The following is a 19,072-nucleotide window of genomic DNA, read 5'->3' as shown; positions in this document are numbered from 1 at the left end:
GAAATTCCTAAGACTAAATGTGATTACCTCTAGGCAGACTGACTCAGAATGAGATGATTATCTTCATTGCTTGGTACAGTTTAAAATTAAAACATCCTTTTTGACTGCCTTATCTCAGCTCACTGTTGATCAAAACACCAAAGAACATTATATATATATAATATGTGCATTTCTGTTAAACCTTAGATTAACATTATATATATTATATCTATTAATATATATATTATTATATATATTGTATATACATTATAGATTAACATCATATATTATATATCATATATTATATATTATTGTATATTTATATATATATTATAATATATTATTATATATGTATATTAATATACATATGTGTATTTCTGTTAAATCTTAGATCTCAACATTCTGTCTTTGAGAAGCATTGTCCCCAGACATGGAATCTTTCACTTTTGGATGTTAACTTTCATCTTACTTGATTTGGCCCTTATTTCTGCCTGTTAATGTTTCTTTCACCCCTAAGGGTATTATCTTAAAATCTATTAGGATTGAAATAATCACACCAACTTCATGTTTTCCTATAGATTCAATGAGCACAACTGCTATTACACTACAAATCATAGAGAACCATGCTAAATAGGACAGGCTTCTATGAGCTGGTTGTCTGTCCTGATCCATAATCAGCATGATCTTGGGATAGACAGGACGTAAGGGTTGGTTAAAAAAAAAAAAAGGGGGGGCAGTGGGAAAGAGATATTTGGGGCATAATATAGATTGGGAAGGGAAAGTACCCTTGATATGGGGTTCCAGATGAGGAGAGAGAAATGGGATAGTCATATTTAACTGCCAGGCAAGAAAAGCATGCATTTGGCAAGTTTTTTTTCTAAGTGGATAAAGCAGGTCACATGAGGACTTTATCTCCTCTGGAAAGATCTCCCTCTTTGGGGAGGGTGATTACACCCTTCTCTGTCCAAGTCTCTCCAGCTGTCATTGCTAATCTCATTTGAACACTGCTGCCATCTCATTTACCACAACAAAGGCATCTCCATCCAGATTTCAACTTTGCCTTCTCTTTTTAGTTCACATTTGTGTTTACTCTGCAGACAGTAGCTAAGGAACAGTTTAGAAACCTGCCAAGCCCTGCTACCCTCCTCCTCCTGAGCTCTCCACAGCTTTAGCTTCAAAGTCAGGCCACATGTTAGGGCCGTACTGTATTCATGTCTCCTGTAATCGAGCTCCCTGCTTGCTCCTGTACAGTGCTCGATGTGCTGTTTTTATCTTGTCATTTGCTGAGTGTCATTGGTTTGGTTAAACAGATGGGTAGGAGGAGACCACAGAGCTCCCCTTGGGGGCATTCCTTTCATGGGCTTCTGGTACAAGTCCTGTGTGATGGGTGATCCATGTTAGCAAAGAATTAACAACAGCCAGGCAACCTGACATGGAAATTCAACAAGTTGCTCATCAGTGTGCACAGGTGGCAAACACTCCTGTCACAATGAGTAAGCTTTGAGGAACTATTTTGTCGATGGCTAGGACCTTTGGAATGAATGTTGAACAGTCAGTCAGGGGGCTAAGAGTAATGCTAATGACAACTGAGATGTCTTCTCTTTTTCCTGTGGTGATCAAGATCTTTGTTATTCTCACACTTTCCCCTATGAGGCTGAAGGGGGAGAACTGTGTGAGGCCCCTTTTAGCCTAAGGCCAAAAGAACGACTTGCCTCCCGTGCAAGTGCAAATCACCCACCACTGTGTTGGTGAGGGGAGACAGGATGGGATTTGCTTTTTGTTCTGTAATGGAGAACACGTTGACCTTCACGAGTGCCAGCTAAAAGGCAGTGCGGTTGAGGCTCTCTGTCTAGCAAAGGAAGGTCATCGTAACTTTCCTCTTCAGGAAGAACATGGACACTTTTCTTCCATTCTAGGCAGAGCTCCAGATAAACCTCTTCATTTAGCCTCTTATTTGGGCTTCATATTGTCTTATTGAACAGCAGCATAATACATGTCAATTCACAAGGTTTACACTGGAAGTTCATTCTTCTGTATAATTGGGAAAGGTACCGTGGAGTCCCTTCACTGGCCTTTCTTCATCCAGGTAAATAAAAATCCAATATTCCTTCATAAGTAGTGTTGTTGAACCACTGCATTGCTTTGTGTTGAGCTCTGAGGGCTTTATCTGCTAACAGAAAATCGAGTTCTTCACAGAATATTGACTGGTCCTTCAAGCAGATGGGATGCTTGCTAGGGAGGGCTTTCTTAACCAAAGTCATGAATAAAGAGAAGTTGTACCTTGTGAAGAAAATTCCTAATGTGAACCCTTGATTCAGTGACTGACTGTCACAAGGAGCGTGACAGTTCCACTTTGCATTGTTCATTCCTCTCAAGCAGTTTTATGTGTGACTGGATGTTTAATTTTGCATGGTATTGTATTAGAAATGAGTTACTTACACTTTAAAATACCGATAGATGCTAATGGCATGCAAAATTCCCACAATTCTCCCAATACATCTCAATAGGCAGCACTTCGTTTGAGTTCAAGGCCTAGAAACGTGACTAAGTGGGAATTGAGCTTCTTTTAGACAAAAGAGAGTGTATATTTGGAGAGTATAATGCATTATTTGTTTCAGATAGCCTGTGGGAATGTGATAAATTTGGACTGATTATAATGCAATCAACTTAAGCAGTAAATCGTGTACTTATCAAAGGGACTATGTTTGATCTAATTAACTTTCAAGTCGCTGACTATTTCTCTTGACTGTTTCTATCTGAAATATGTATATCTGGCTTTCCTATTAGAGGTAGCAAGTTCAAATCTGGCAGGCAGACAACTCACCATCTCTTTTCTGAATGGAAAACAGTGAGAGGGGTTCCTTTTGCTCTTTGGGGGTGGGAGGGCTTCTTGTGTATATCTCATGGGCTGGGAATGGTGGAGGAGACACTTGAAAAAGGTTATCACACTTCCTTTTCATCGACTTATGATTATCCACATAAAGTTTCAAGTTCAACTGCTTGATTGCTCAGTCTGAGTTAATTCAATTTTGGGAATTGTACATCATAAAGTCTTTGAACTTAGTACCTTAGGGCTTGTATAGTTGTCTGTAGCCCTCTTATTCTGAAGATAGTATCAAGGGGCTTGCATTCGTTCATTCATTCAATTGATGGAGTGAGCACCTACTAGGTTTTCTTCCAGGTACTAGAGATACTGACATGAAAAAGATACACAAGGTCCCTGCTTTTAAGATGCTGACTTCTGATAGGAGACTGTCAATCAGCAAAGAGCCAAGATAATTTTGAAGAGTCATTGGCTTTGATAAGGGTAAAAGAAACTAAGTGCTGAGTGGTTAGGCACTAGCTCATATAGGACATTCTTAGTGCAGGAGATAGGTGAGTAGGTGCAAGGAGGTTGTGATGAGGGTTTTAATTATTCAGTATTTGTAGTATTCAGGAATTACAGACACATTCTGCGAGTGAAGGTGCTAGATCCATGGGTGTTGGGAAAAACTGATTTTTCCTTGGCAAGAAGGTCTGGGAAAACATGTTCAGCCAGGACCAGAATCTTAGACTCAAGTAGTTAGTGGGAGGGTACAAGGTCACTTGCTGGAGAGTATATTCAAATGGGTCATCCAGGTAAGGAAAGTGTCAGAGATCAGAAAATAACCAACATATAGGCAGTCAGAATATATAGAAAGTAATGTATATAGACAGGATAAATAAGTGCAGTCTGAAATAAAAACTTAATAGGACCTTGGCTTATTGCTGACATTTAAATTTTCCCAGAAGCATTTTTTTTTAATAGATTAGCTAAATCCAATTAAGGTTCCAAATGGACTAGGAAGGTGCCTAGTACTGGACTAGGTCTAGGTGTAATGAGTAGTGTCTTGTCATATTTTACTCATATAAAAGCTATGTTGTTGTTCCTGGTTTGCTGATTATGTGTCCAAACACGTCAATAAATTATAGCATATTTCTTCTATCTCTTCCTTTTTCCTGAGCCTTTCTCTAGTTTTATATGAGTTTATGATGAACTTTCAACAAAAGTCAAACTTTTATAAATGTCAAAGAATTAAATATTTTGGAAGGATATAAAAGCTATTACAAGCTAAGATGTTTGCTTAGAATTTTTAGTAGTTTACATTAGAAAAGTTTGTGGTTTATGTCTTAAAAGAATTGAAAAAAGCTAATGAATGACATTTTAAAATGAACATAGTATATAAATCTTGGGATTTTAGGGTGTCATAGAAAATTAACTTTGTCCAAATTTTTTTTTTTTTTTTTTTTTTTACACACATGGTATATCTTCTTCATTTATTTAGGTTATTTTGCATTTCTTTTTTTTTTTTTTTCCCCACTGCACATCAAGGGGGTCAGGTTATCCTTACATGTATACATTACAATTACATTTTTTCCCCCACCCTTTCTTCTGTTGCAACATGAGTATCTAGACATAGTTCTCAATGCTATTCAGCAGGATCTCCTTGTAAATCTATTCTAAGTTGTGTCTGATAAGCCCAAGCTCCCGATCCCTCCCACTCCCTCCCCCTCCCATCAGGCAGCCACAAGTCTCTTCTCCAAGTCCATGATTTTCTTTTCTGAGGAGATGTTCATTTGTGCTGGATATTAGATTCCAGTTATAAGTGATATCATATGGTATTTGTCTTTGTCTTTCTGGCTCATTTCACTCAGTATGAGATTCTCTAGTTCCATCCATGTTGCTGCAAATGGCATTATGTCATCCTTTTTTTATGGCTGAGTAGTATTCCATTGTGTATATATACCACCTCTTCCGAATCCAATCATCTGTTGATGGACATTTGGGTTGTTTCCATGTCTTGGCTATTGTGAATAGTGCTGCAATGAACATGCGGGTGCATGTGTCTCTTTTAAGTAGAGTTTTGTCCAGATAGATGCCCAAGAGTGGGATTGCAGGGTCATATGGAAGTTCTATGTATAGATTTCTAAGGTATCTCCAAACTGTTCTCCATAGTGGCTGTACCAGTTGACATTCCCACCAGCAGTGCAGGAGGCTTCCCTTTTCTCCACAGCCCCTCCAGCACTTGTTATTTGTGGATTTATTAATGATGGCCATTCTGACTGGTGTTAGGTGGTATCTCATGGTAGTTTTGATTTGCATTTCTCTTATAATCAGCGATGTTGAGCATTTTTTCATGTGTTTGCTGGCCATCTGTGTATCTTTGGAGAAATGTCTATTCAGGTCTTTTGCCCATTTTTCCATTGATTGATTGGTTTTTTTGCTGTTGGGTTGTATAAGTTGTTTATATATTCTAGAGATTAAGCCCTTGTCAGTTGCATCATTTGAAACTATTTTCTCCCATTCTGTAAGTTGTCTTTTTGTTTTCTTTTTGGTTTCCTTTGCTGTGCAAAAGCTTTTCAGTTTGATGAGGTCCCATGGGTTTATTTTTGCTCTAATTTCTATTGCTTTGGGAGACTGACCTGAGAAAATATTCATGATGTTGATGTAGAGAGTGTTTTGCCTATGTTTTCTTCTAGGAGTTTGATGGTGTCCCGTCGTATACCAAAATTTTGTTTTTAATACTGAGTTTAGTATCTTAATACCTTGTCATTTTGCTCTGTAACTAATCAAGTTAAACAGCAATGGAAGTTAATGCCGTTAATGTCTTTTTTTTTTTTCCTGTTACATATTCACTTGTTCTAGTTTGAAATTTGTAGAAGGTAAAAAGAAACTTAGAATTTAAAAATGTTCTGTGTGAAAAAATTATAAAACGGACACTAAGTTGTTACGTTGTAACACTGAAATCTCACAGCCTTAAGTAGACTCCATGTGACAATGATCCCTTAAACTGGATCTCGAAGCACAAGCCAGGCACAGAAGATACTGCTCATCTCACCTCAGTGGGTTCATTTGATGGTAGGTGCAGCCAGTGGGCTGGAATGGGTCACGTGACTCTGCTTTCTCATGCATCGGTGAGTTGTACAGAATGACAGAACCTACTCTGACAACCTACAATGGCATCATTTAATCCTCACTGCAGCCCATACTGTTGGCAGTAATACCCCCATTTCCTAAGTGAGGAAGCCAAGGTGCAGAACAATTAAATAATTTGATTAAAGTCACACAGCTAGTAGAATGAAGAACTGGAATATGACCTCAAATCTATTTTAGCCCAAATTCACATGTCTCTGCTACACCACATGATCTCTCATATCTCTTGGCTCTGTGGGCATGAAAATACAACAGTCACTTTTCTATTTTTCATTGGAGTATATTTGTTAGGGTACGTAATACTAGCCACAACTACAGAAAATCCTCTCCATCTCAATTGGGTTGACCTAGAATTTTACGTCATGTTGGGTAGCATCTGGCTGGGTGTATCTAGCTGGCAGGTGGCCTCCCCACAACATCATTTAGGGATTCAGGCTCCTCTGTGTTGTGGCTCTTATGCTTCTTAGCCCTCATCAGAGCCTTCTCTTGTCAGCTGAAGGAAACAAAGAGAATGTGAAAGATGCTTGAGGGGGATATTTTGGGGGCTAGGTCAGGCCTAGTAGTGGTGCACATCCCTTCATGCCTATTCTATGGCCACACCCAGCTGTGAGGGAGGCTGGAAATGTGGTATAGCAGGAGGAAGAGAATGTGGGTTCTGGGAGAGCTAACCAATCTTGATCATGTGCTTTGGCACATAAACTTGTTTCCCCCTTTCCCTTCCTGATGAACACGTTAAGTTGGGAATTTTAATTTATTTGAGGGGGAACAACTTTGGGGGTCTGGGTTCAAATCCCAGCTGTTTAACGTTGCTGAGCCGGATGGTGGTGTTTTGAGGGTTAAGTGAGTCAGTATATGGAAAGCCCTCCATACAAATGCTTGGCTCATGCTCAGTGCTGTCTAAGTGCTGGCTATGATGTCTGTGTGTCAGTTCCACTGTATTCTTCGTTCACAACTCAGCTGTGGAGTCCCCTTCTTTAGAAAGTCTTCTCTAGGTTTTCTTTCTTCTCTGCTTCCACAGATCATTGCACGTCCTGCACTGAATGGTAAAGTGTGTGCGTGCATGTGGTCTGTCTGGCTCAGGCATTTGACCTGAGGGTGAGAACTTGGCCGTGTTAACTCTGTCTTTTGCCTCCCCATAGCCAGCAGTCACACACACAGTAGGCAGTCAGATATTTGTTGATGGGAAGGAAACCTCATTAACCAGAACCTAGTAGATCAAAATATAGACGTCAATTTCCTGACTACACTGGAAACCAAGGAGTTGAGGTATTAGCTCTGGCCTTTCATTTCAGTTGACCTGGGTGATAGTAGGTATAAGTGACAGATCACTGTGCCCTCCTGGCCTATTTGCTTGAGCCAGTCCACCCAAACTGTACCTCGGAGATCAGCAGCCCTTTGCCAAGATTCTGATTATATATGTCTGACATGTTGGTGGCATAGCCACCAGTGTACAAAGATGCAGATAGGGGTGTGGTAATCCTGTCTCTTAGTTCATGAGATGTTATTAGTATTAGTCTGTGCAGTCCCCTTTCCCTGCCTCCCTCCCTCCCTTCTTCCTCCCTCTTTGCTTCCTTTCCTTCCTGCTCTCCCTCTCTTCCTCTCACCTCCCCCTTCTCTCTCTTTCTTTCCTCCCCTCCCCTTCCATCCTTCCATTCCCACCCCCATCATTCCTTTAGAAAAACGCTATCATATACCTTATGTGAGTCTTAAAGGTTGTGTGTATCCTTGGCTAATGGATAAAATTGTTTTGCATGTATCCTAATTTAAACCTTCTTAGCTTTTTAAAAAACATCGAATATTAAAGTTTTAATTCTACAGAAAAGTTTTGCAAATAGTACAAAAAAACAATAGTAAACTCTTTGCTCAGATTCTGCTTTCTGTCTCTCTCAAACGTAATAATGTGGGTTTATATACATTACGTACTTAAACTGGAGAACTCTTGGAGAGTAAGTTGTTTTGAACTCTTGGAGAGTAAGTTGCAGATGTTATTATGATCCTCTATCCCTAAATACGTCACTGTGTATTTCCTAAGAACAAGACACTTAAATATCCACCAGCTAATTCTCAAAATCAGGAAACCTGAACACCATGCAATACAATGTAACCTATGGTTCCTATTTACCTTTCACCAATTTTTCTACTAATAATGCCCTTTGTGGGATTTTCTTTTTCCTGCCCCATGGTCCAATCCAGAATCCTGTCTCACCCTGAGTTTTTATGCCCCTTGGGTTGCTTGCAGTCTACCACTGCTGCTCAGGCTTTCTTTACTTTTCATGACATTGACATTTGAAAAAGCATAAGCAGTTATTTTGCGGAATATCTCTCAAATTGGGTTTGTCTGATATTTCCTCATGATTAGATTTCCTCTGTGTGGATTTTTATGTCTGTTTAATCCTTTGTTTTGAAACCCTCTCCATTTTGCTAGGCCCGAATCCAGCTTGCGGACTGTGCCTGCTGCCCGGATCTTTCTAGTGAGAACTGCTTCTCTGAGTGAATTGGCAGGGCTGTGGGAAGGCAGTAGTGGCTGACTTTCCTTGGCACCAGGAGAGGATCTGGAAGGGAACTGTAGGACACCAGAAGTCAGCATGCCCCTTTGACCCATACACTGGGGTCTCTGCCCTGCTTTTGCTGGCAGTGACCTCAGATATTTACTGCTTCCACTGTTTCTAAGACCCAAGGAGCTATGCTTGTGGAAGACAAAGCAGGAGAGGAAGTAGATCTTTCTGATTCTTACTTCCTTTCCTCACCCACTTAATAAACATTAGATAAAAGCCTCCTTTGCTTATTGAACTCACCTTCTAGCATATTGAAAACCGAAAAGAAAGCATTTGAATGGAAAGCTCCTCTCACTCTGACAGATGCAAATGTTTTAAAATGAAGGTTAAGATAAATAGTTTGACAACATTTTCAGTTGCTTAGTGAAACAACCTCATAGAAAATTTTGCTTCTGCCTCTTCACCTAAGTACAGTAATTTCTGTTTCTCTCTGGCCTCCTCTGAAATTCACCAACATTGAACACAATTTTTGCATCATTATCTCCATAGTGCATAAATAATTTTGCATTCTGCTTTCCTCCAGTAAAAATTATTTCAGATATACTTTCCCATATTTCATACCCTGAATATGTATCACTCTTAATGACTGTAGTAAATTCTATCAAGCTGATCTACTATAATGTATGCATTCTCTTTTGTTGTAAATTTGGCTTGTTTCTAGTTCACTAATGCTAGGAAAAAACTTTTTTTGGGGGGAAGTATGTAGCATCTTCTTGTTAAAGCAGTGTTGAAAAATTGTTTTATCTAAAATGTTTCCCTCTAACATACAAAAAGAAAGGTTGAATTCCTGTGGAGAGGACACAGGCTGTCTTTTTTAGGAAAGCTCATTTTTTTGTTGCTTGTGTTTTGAGAGCCTCCATTTATAATGCAAAGATACTTAGTAGAGAAGGACCTGTATATTTAAAGTTTTGTCAGTTGAATACCTTGCATGTAATGTTAGGAAACAGCATGTTTCGAGTGGGGAATTAGGAGGGTAAAGGACAATATGGCTAAGATATAAGGCTGCCGTGTGACAGCTCTCAACTGCAGCAGCCCAAGACCTCTCAATCATTCATGGTCTTGACACAGCTGGACAATCTTTTAGTTCTTCTGCACTTTCCTACTGAGAGCTTCTGGGGGGATCCTTCACCCTGTGGCAGGAAGCAGTCAGTGACACCCGAGCTGGGAGGACTGATGAGTAGCTAGACTTCTGGACCTACCTGGGGATGATTCTTCCTTTAGCTGGTTTGAGTAAGGGCAGAGGAATGAAAGGAATGGGTGGGGCCATCATAAGGAATGAAGTTCCCAAATGGTCCCTATATCTGTGGACTGGAGAGAGAAGGGAGAAAAAAAAAAAACAGAAACAGCAGAACCTAAAAGTTGAGAATTAGGTTTTATTTGGCAGACAAAACTGAGCACTTCAGCCTGGAACATAGCATCTCAGCTATAGCTCTGAGAGACTGCTCCAAAGAGGTAAGGGAAGAACCAGGATATATAAGAGTTTTTTGCAACAAAGTCCAGGTAGTCAGAGCATCAAAAGATTACTGTTAATTGAAGAAAACCAGGTATCTCAAATTAAGGAATTTAGTGCTTTTTATATATGGGAAGATGCAAGAGTCTGGGCTCCCTGAAATCATCCCTTTGATATGTACCTCAGTTCTCTGGGTATCCTTGCTTTCTCATCCAGAGTCCTCAGGGTACACCACTTGGGGTGGCTTCAGCAGTTGACTATTAATGGGGAAGGGAGCATCCTATTTCTATCCTGAGTTCCCTCTGGGATCATTCTCGAATGGCTGTAATGTGATAGCTTGATGGCTGCAACATCCTTTGTTTACTGATAAAGCAGGCAACATTTTTTTTTTCATTGATGTATTTCAACCCACTCAGAATCTTCTAAGCATCTAAGAAGACATGTTCAATTCTTTTTTTTTTTTGGTCTTTTTGCCTTTTTCTAGGGCCGCTCCCACGGCACATGGAGATTCCCAGGCGAGCGGTCTAATCGGAGCTGTAGCCGCTGGCCTATGCCACAGCTGCAGCAATGCAGGATCTGAGCCACATCTGCGACCTACACCGTAGCTCACAGCAATGCCAGATCCTTAACCCACTGAGCGAGGCCAGGGATCGAACCCACAACCTCATCGTTTCTAGTCGGATTCCTTAACCACTGAGCCACGATGGGAACTCTGACATGTTCAATTCTTAGGCCAGCTCTTTTTTCCCCTTCTCGACACTCAGGTGCTGGAAGGTACTGTCCAGGGGTGAGGTGAAGGCCAGTGGTCAGCTGGTGATTACAGGACTATTTCTAAAGAGAGCACAGCTTTCAAGATTTGTGGCTGATGGACACAGGGCTTGGGAAGGCAGAAAAGCTGAGACAATTCATTTGTTCATTTGGTTCTGTTGCTGCCTTCAAAGATTCTGGGACTGTTGACTCCTCTGTATTAGTTTTATGTCCTTGTATATTATACAAAGATTTTCTTCATGTACAGAATTTTATCTTTGACTGTATGTGTGTGGGACCCTGTACATCTGGTATATTGCTTTATCTCCAGTCGGCCTTGCATGGAGCTTAGAACATAAAGAAATGCTCCATAAATATTTGCTCATGGGATGATGACTTCAGTTGCTGGCTTTTGTGGACAAAGCACATTATCATGTGAGCAGCTGCTACTCAGTTGAGAGCAGTATAGGAAGTTACTGTAGAAATGAGTGGCAGCCACATAAACCAGTCAGGGAGTAGTAGAGCACAAAGGAGAATGCATGGGCTTTGTACCCAGGCAGATGGGGATTCTCATCACCTTCACTGCTTCTTGGTTGTCTTTACCTGTGGGCCCAATTATAGTCTCTGAACCTCAGCTCTCTCAGATGTAATGTGGATGAAACCACTTTACTTCCCAAGTTGTATAAAGTTCATTGCTCAGAGTAGATACTCAAAAATGTTACCCTCTTCCTCTTTCCTCTACCAAAAGGGTGAAGACACCCATTGGAAGTGAGACTCAAAAATTGTGAAACCAAACTTAGGGTTATCAAGGGGGAAGTGTTGGGGGGTGAAAGGGAGAGTGGGCTTGACATATACATACTAGTATATGGAATGGAGGAACAGCAAGGACCTACTGTATAGCACAGGGAAATCTATTCAATATTCTGTAATAACCTATATGAATGAAAAAAGAATGGATGTATGTTTATCTATAACTGATTGACTGTGCTGTGCACCTGAAACTCACACAACATTGGAAGTCAGCTATACTCCAATAAAATTAAAAAAAGAGAAAATCATAAGAGGAAAAAAAAAAAAAAAAGAAGGGTGGTGACAGAGAGCCGGAAAGGGTCCAGACAGTGTGTCTGAGTGGTGTCAGGAAACAGCTCTCAGTTCATGTCCCTGTCATTGAAGACATACCACATACCGCCTCCATCTCTCCATATCAGCAGCTAATACTATGAGTACTTCAGACAATATGTAGGTCTCTCTTGGTTCTGCTTTGAGCCTCCTTATTAACAATTGTGTTCTTTGCCTCTACAGGATTTATGAACGTGTGATAGACCCTCCTGAGACCAACCTTCCCCCAGGAAGCAATTTATGGCTTGGTCAGCGCAACCAAAAGCATGGTTTGTTCAAAGTAAGCATGATTTTCTACTTTTGCCACATGCTTTTATATGTGCTTGACATGTATTTGATCATTTAATTGTCACAACAGTTCCACGAAGTAGGGGTTTTGAGATGAGGCAGAGAGTTGTGACTTGCCCAAGGTCATGCAGTTCTCTCCACTACCAGCTATGAATGACAGAGAATGTGAATAATCATCCAAATATTTCTTATTGTTTCTACTTCCAGGAGATTTAATATAATTTTCAAATTGGTTTTCATTCTTGGAATCTATATTCATTTGGGGGTGGATGTATAGATATACAATGATATGACTCTGCATTTCCATGAGCTTTGGTTTTCCTGTCTGTACAGAGGATAATACAAGGACTGTATTATTGTACTTCATGGAAACATGAGGATTCAGTGATAAAGTGAATTGAAGAAGTTAAAAACATCATGAAATTTTAAGATAGTCTTGTTCTTCAATAGAATGGCAGACTTTTGCTTCTGGCAGTATGGTAGACTAGATATTTTTAAAATCCTTTTGCTTCAAATGCCTATAAATGCTAGATAAAACAGAACAAAAATCTTTTAAGATTCGTCATTGGGTTACAAGAAAGGAGATCCTTAGAGGCCAAATACATGGAAGGAAGCAAAAACCAGAGGGATGTCTGCCAATACCAGGAAATTAGAAACTTGGTTGTTCCTTTATCTACCTTATCTATTCCAGCTCTATTGCGATATCACTGACATAAAACATTATTATGTTTAAGGTATATTAAGTTTGATTTGATACACTTAATGTATTGCAAAAATGATTTCCACGTAATGTTAGATAACATCTCCATCACATCACATAACTACCATTTCTTTTTTGTGGTGGGAACATTTAAGATCCACTCTCCTAGCAGCTTTCAAGTGTGTAATACAGTATTACTAGCTATAATCACCATGCTGTAGACTAGATCCCCAGAACTTATTTGTAGTACCCCTGCAAGTTACCCTTTGACCAGCATCTTCCCATTTCCCCCACCCAGCACTCAAATCCTGGCAACCATCATTCTACTCTCTGTTTCTGAGCAGGTTTTTAGATTCCATATGTAAGTGATACTGTACCTTATTTTGTCTTTGTCTGACTTATTTCGCTTTGCGTAATGCCTTCAAGGTCCATCCAAGTTGTAAATGGCAGGATTTCCTTCTTTCTCATGGTCAAATAATATTCCACTGCATGTGTGGGGAGACACTTATCCATGCATCTGTTGGCAGACACTTAGATCGTTTCCATATCTTATTCGCTGCAGCATTATTCATAATAATCATGGGGGTGCAGATATCTCTTTGAGGTAATGATTTCCTTTGGATATATACCCCCAATTACATGGAATCTACCCAGAAGTGGGATTGTTGGATCATATGGTAGTTTTACTTTTAACTTTCGAGGAACCTCTATCTTACTTTCTGTAATGGCTGTGCCAGTTTACATTTCCACTACCAGTGCACAAGGATTCCCTTTTCTGTACATCATCTCCAGTACTTGTTATCTCTTATGTTTTTGATGATAGGCATCTTAGCAGATAGGAGGTGATTATCTCATAATGGTGTTAATTTGCATTTCCTGATGATTAGTGATACTGAGTACCCTTTCCTGTACCGGTTGGCCATTTGCATGTCTTTGGAAAAATGTCTATTCAGTTCCTCTGTCCATTTTTAAATCAGACTTTTTGTTGCTATTGCACTATATGACTTTTCTTTTGTATATTTTGGATATTAATTCCTTATCAAATGTAAGATTTGCAAATATTCATTGACTGCATATGCAAGAATTTATTTTTGGGCTCTTAATTTCTTTCCATTGGTCTATGTGTCTATTTTTCTGCCAATAGTGTATTTTGATTACTATAGTTTTGAAGTATAGTTTGAAATAAGGAAGTATAATGTCTCTAGCTTTTTTTTTTCTCAGTGTTACTTTGGCTATTTGGGGTCTCTGGTGATTGTATACAAATTTCAGGTTTTTCTAATGTTTCTGTGAAAAATGCTGCTTGAATTTTGATAGGAATTACATTGAATCTTCAGGTGGCTTTGGATAGTATAGAAGTTTTAATGATATTAATTCTTCTGACCCATGAACATAGGATACCTTTCCATTTTTTTGTCTTCAATTTTTTTTAAAGTCTTATAGTTTTCAGTGTATAGCATTTTTATCTCCTTGATTAACTTTATTACTAAGTATTTTATCATTTTTGATGCTATTGTCAAGGAGATTATTTTATTTTTTACAGATATTTTGTTGTTAGTGTATGGAAATGCAACTGATTTTTTTATATTTTGATTATGTACTCTGCAACTTTACTGACTTCTTTAATCTAAAATTTTTTTTGGTGGCGTCTTTAGGATTTTCTCTGTATAAGATCATACCATCTGCAAGCAAAGACATTTTTATTTCTTCCTTTCCAATTTGGATATCTATTCTTTCCTTTTTCTTGTTTGATTGCTCTAAGACTTGTAGTACTACATTGAATTGGACTAAGTGAGAATGGGCACTCTTTTTTCCTGATCTTAGAAGAGATTTCAACCTTTCATTGTTAAGTATGATGTTAGCTGTGGGCCTGTCATATATGGCCTTTATTATGTTGAAGTATGTTCTTTTTATGCCCAACTTGGGTGTTTTTATCATGAAAGTGTGTGTATTTTTGTCAGGTGCTTTTTCTGCATCTGTTGATATAATTATATGATTCTGATCTTTCATTCTATTAATGTGTTGTATTACATTTATTGATTAGCATATGTTGAATCATCCTTGTATCCCAGGAATAAGTATTACTTGATCATAGTGTCTCTTCCTTTAATGTGCTCTTGAATTTGATTTGCTAATAGTTTGAGAATTTTTGCATCTATATTTATCAAAGATACTGAGCTCTTTTCTATTCCCAAGTAATATTCCAATTGTATTGTATGGCTTTACTACAATTTATTTATTTATTCCTCAGTTCATGGACATTTGGGTTGTTTTGAGCATTTATGAATAAAGCTATTAAAAACATTTGTATGTAGGCTTTTGTATGAAAAAAGTTTCCACTTTTATTTGGATAAGTATATCAGAGTAGGATTGGTGGGTTGTATATTGTATGTTTAACTTCATAAAATAAATGCCGATGTATTTTTCAAGGTGGCTATACTATTCTGCATTCTCACTACCAATGTGTAAAAGTTCTGGTTAAAGCCTTAAATTTTAATAGTCTGTGAAATGGCAGCGGGGAATAGCTTTGATTCCAAGCAAGATTGGAAATTGGGGCAGAAACTTCTGAAATAAAGCCATGGCTTAGCAGACTAACCCTCCAGTGAAAGGGTAGGCAGAAGCAGTCTACTATTTAGCAGAGGAAGACAATCTAGTACTTAGTTTTTCTCTACCTCATCTTCACATGTACACAAAATAGTTCCCTGATAAGAATTTGAAATCACACCTCTGACATCGTGCACGTTTGAAATTTGGATTTCTATTACTCATGAAGATCAAGAAACTATTTTTTTTCCCCCACAGAAGTAAATAATTTAATGGTTTTGGCAACCACTGTCACAATTCCATTTAGAACATTTCAAGAAACTATCCTAATGTGATCCTGGGTTGGGTACTTTGGGATTCTTGATGAAGAAAATACAAATTATCTTTGGGAAAATCAAGTTTAATGTAGACTACACAAGATTTCTATAGATAAAGTTCATGCAAACAATTTTTTAAGTCATCATGAGTGAAAATGGAAGAAACAACACACTTCCCAATTATACCTCAAAGGGCTGCAGTAGTTAGGATTACAAGATAAAGAATTTTAAAACTCTCTGTTGAAAAAGTCTAAAGAAACAAAAATTTTAAAAGTGTGTGATGACAAGAGATAATAAATATGACAAGGGAGATTTGAGCCAAAATGTCCAGAAATGAAAAATACAGTCATTGTAGTGAAAGAAAAAAAAAAAAAACCCAGAACAAAAACAGTGAATCCACTAAACAGTGAATTAGACACAGGTGAAGAGAACATAATAGAAAATATTGTCAAGTAATTACTTTAAGTGTAGTGCAGGGATAGAGGAAAATAGGAGAAGTTAAATTATATAGAGATGAAGCATATATATGAAAAATACTTAACATGTGTATTTTGTTTACATGTGTTTTGTGTGTGTGTGTGTGTGTGTGTATACATAATTCATATATTTGAAAATTCTAGAAGATAATAGGAGAAATTGGTTATGGGCTCATTTAGAAGTATGATGGCTAAGAATTTTCTAGAACTAATAAAACCAGGCAATCAAAGTGTACCCTATGGCTGTCTAAAAAGTTTCTTAGAAAACTTAGAAGCTTAACCTATGGCTGCTTTATTTAGGTCACAATTCTTTGGGATGATGGGAAGATTTTTCTGGTTTGGCCAGGATATGCTGGTATCTAAGGGGCTCCCTCACATTATCTGTGGTCAGTTGGTTGGTCAGGAGGTGGCTTCCTATCATCTCTGGTAGTAAGCTGGATGTTGATTGGTATACCTCAGCCTTCCCCATGTGGAGTCTAATCAGGCTGATCCACATGGCAGTCTTGAGGTTCCAAGTGTAAGAATGTAGGAAGCCCTAGAGTACTAGTGCATTTCCAGGCTCTGTTTGCTTGAATATATTTGCTAATAATTTATTGCCCAAAGCAATAATTTCATAACCAAATCCAAGAGCAAAGAGTAAAGATACAGACTTCATCTCTGGAAGAGCTCTTTTGCAATATAACATTGCAAGGATATAGATGCAAAGAAGGGAAGAATTTTTTGACCATTTTAATAATCTATTACTCAAATGAAGATAGAAAGACATAGTAGCAGATAGAAGATCCACAAAGACATAGAGAACATCTTAAAAGTAGACCGTCTGAAAAGACAACTTATTCAGAAAAGAAGAGCCTAGACTGAATATCAGTGTTTGAGCAAGAAAAAATGGGAGAAGGTGTAAAAACCAGTATGAATTTAAAAAGCACATGAAAAACAGTGTGAAATTAAAACAATAGAAATTGATCATTTATTAACAGTCTTGTGACAATAAAATAGAAAGCCAGAGAAAAATGAACAGTTTCCTAAAATGATATAAATTTTCAAAATTTAAGAAGTGAAAAATCCAGGTAGTCTTGGAATCATTAATATATGATAAAAATTCATGACTCAGAATCTCTAGTATCAGTTATCTTTTGATACATAGCAGATCAACTCAAAGCTTAATGGCCTGAAACAGCAACCATCTATGTAACTCAGAATTACGTGAGCTGGCAATTTGGGCTGGGCTTTGCTGAATGGTTATGTTCTCAGTTCACTCGAGCATCTTTGGTGGGCTGCTCGATATTCTGGGGCCTGGCTATGGTAGAATTACCTTTAGTTTGATGGTTCATCTCTGTTTCATTTGATCTCTCGTTTTCTAATAGCCTAGCCTAAGCTTGTTTACATGCTGGCTGATCAGGGTTTCTAGAACTGGACCAGAAGTGGGAATGGCCTGTTGAAGCCTGTGCTTGAAACTCACACATGATTTTTGCTGCATTTTTTTTGGCCAAAGCAATTTACAAGGTTAGATTCAAATGTGTGGTAAAGAGACTCTACTTTTTGATGGTATATGCTACAGATTCCCATGACACAGGGCATGGACCCAGCAAAGAACAAAGGACTAAGACCTTTGCAGTCTATAATGTCTTTCTACCAAAAAACCAGCCAGTTCAGATAGTTTTATGGGCAGTTATATTAACTTAGGTAAACAATTCCAATCTTATATAAACTCTTCCAGAGAAGAGAATAGATGAGAACACTATCCATCTCACTTATAATGATAATGTTGCCTTGATTCCTAAACTAGACAAGGACTGTATATAAGAAAGGGATTATACAATTAAATTACTTTTGAACACAGATTAGGTTAAAAATTTTTTAAAATTACCATATGGAATATAGTTGATGTGTGCATGCATGTGTGCGAAACCAAGTTGGTTATTTCAACAATGCAAATCTATTTTCATTGTCAAAAATTTTAGTAATTTTAGTAATATAATTCAACACACTAAACAAACATGAAGAAAATACTATGGTTATCTCAAGAGGCAAAAAAAGCACTATATAAACTTCAATACTGACTCATGGTACAAAATTCTTAGGAATATAGAACTATTTAAAATTTCATTAACCTGATGAAAAGTACATAAAACATACATAGAAATATCATACTTATGGTTTAAATATTAAGAGAATTCCTGTTAAAATCAGGAATCATACGGGAATCCCTGTCACCATTATTTCCTCTCAATATTTTGCTATAGGTTCTTACCAGCAAAATAAATTAATACCTGAAGGATTATAAAAAATAAAAACACTGTTATTCACAAATTATATATTTGTCTACAAAAAATTGGAGCCATGAATTATTAGTTTACCAGGACAATTCAGAAAGATTGTTGAACACTCTTTTTGTATGAACAGACGTTTTCATTTCAATTGAGTAAATACAAAATCAAAAACAAAATCACACTGCTGAACAAAAAAAAAGTAGCAATGACAACAATAAAAATGCATTTCAAGTATTTTATTTATAATATCAAAAATGTGCATAAGCATTTAAGAACAAGTAAACTATATATATGACAATTATGAAGCAAATTATAAAATTCTGTTAAAAATTGTATTAGAGAGAGATACCATGCTCTTAGAGAAGGAAGCTTAGAGCACTTGTCAGTTTTTTTTCCCAAATTGATCCTTAGAGTCAATGAACTTGTAATACATTCCCAACAGGATTTCTTTTCTTTTTCTCTTTCTTTTCTTTCTTTCTTTCTTTTTTTTTTGATGAAACCTACAAGCTAATTCTAAATTTCTTATGAAAGTCTAAAGACCAAGAATAATGAAGACAGTTCTGAAGAAGAAGGGAGGGACTTGCCCTTTTGGATATAAAAACTTATTATAAAGTTATAGGAGTCTTATAGTGTCATATTGGTGTAAGAATTGGCACATAAATCAATAGAACAGAATG

At 37.7% G+C, this 19,072-nt stretch overlaps 1 protein-coding gene across 4 annotated transcripts in view; it reads left to right on the top strand.

Annotated features, from left to right (window-relative positions):
* The window catches only part of NELL1 (neural EGFL like 1), a 945,441-nt gene that overhangs the window by 185,551 nt on the left and 740,818 nt on the right, over positions 1–19,072 (top strand). For all 4 annotated transcript variants that reach the window (XM_021085298.1, XM_021085297.1, XM_021085300.1 and 1 more), the window contains one exon: positions 11,987–12,083. In XM_021085298.1, coding sequence (XP_020940957.1) covers positions 11,987–12,083 — 97 coding nt within the window. The remainder of the gene's footprint in view (positions 1–11,986; positions 12,084–19,072) is intronic.

The sequence above is a fragment of the Sus scrofa genome, chromosome 2 (genome assembly GCF_000003025.6).
Source record: "Sus scrofa isolate TJ Tabasco breed Duroc chromosome 2, Sscrofa11.1, whole genome shotgun sequence".
Lineage (NCBI taxonomy): Eukaryota > Metazoa > Chordata > Mammalia > Artiodactyla > Suidae > Sus > Sus scrofa.
Note: the sequence above shows the minus strand (reverse complement) of the source record. Positions and strands in the feature narration are given on the sequence as shown.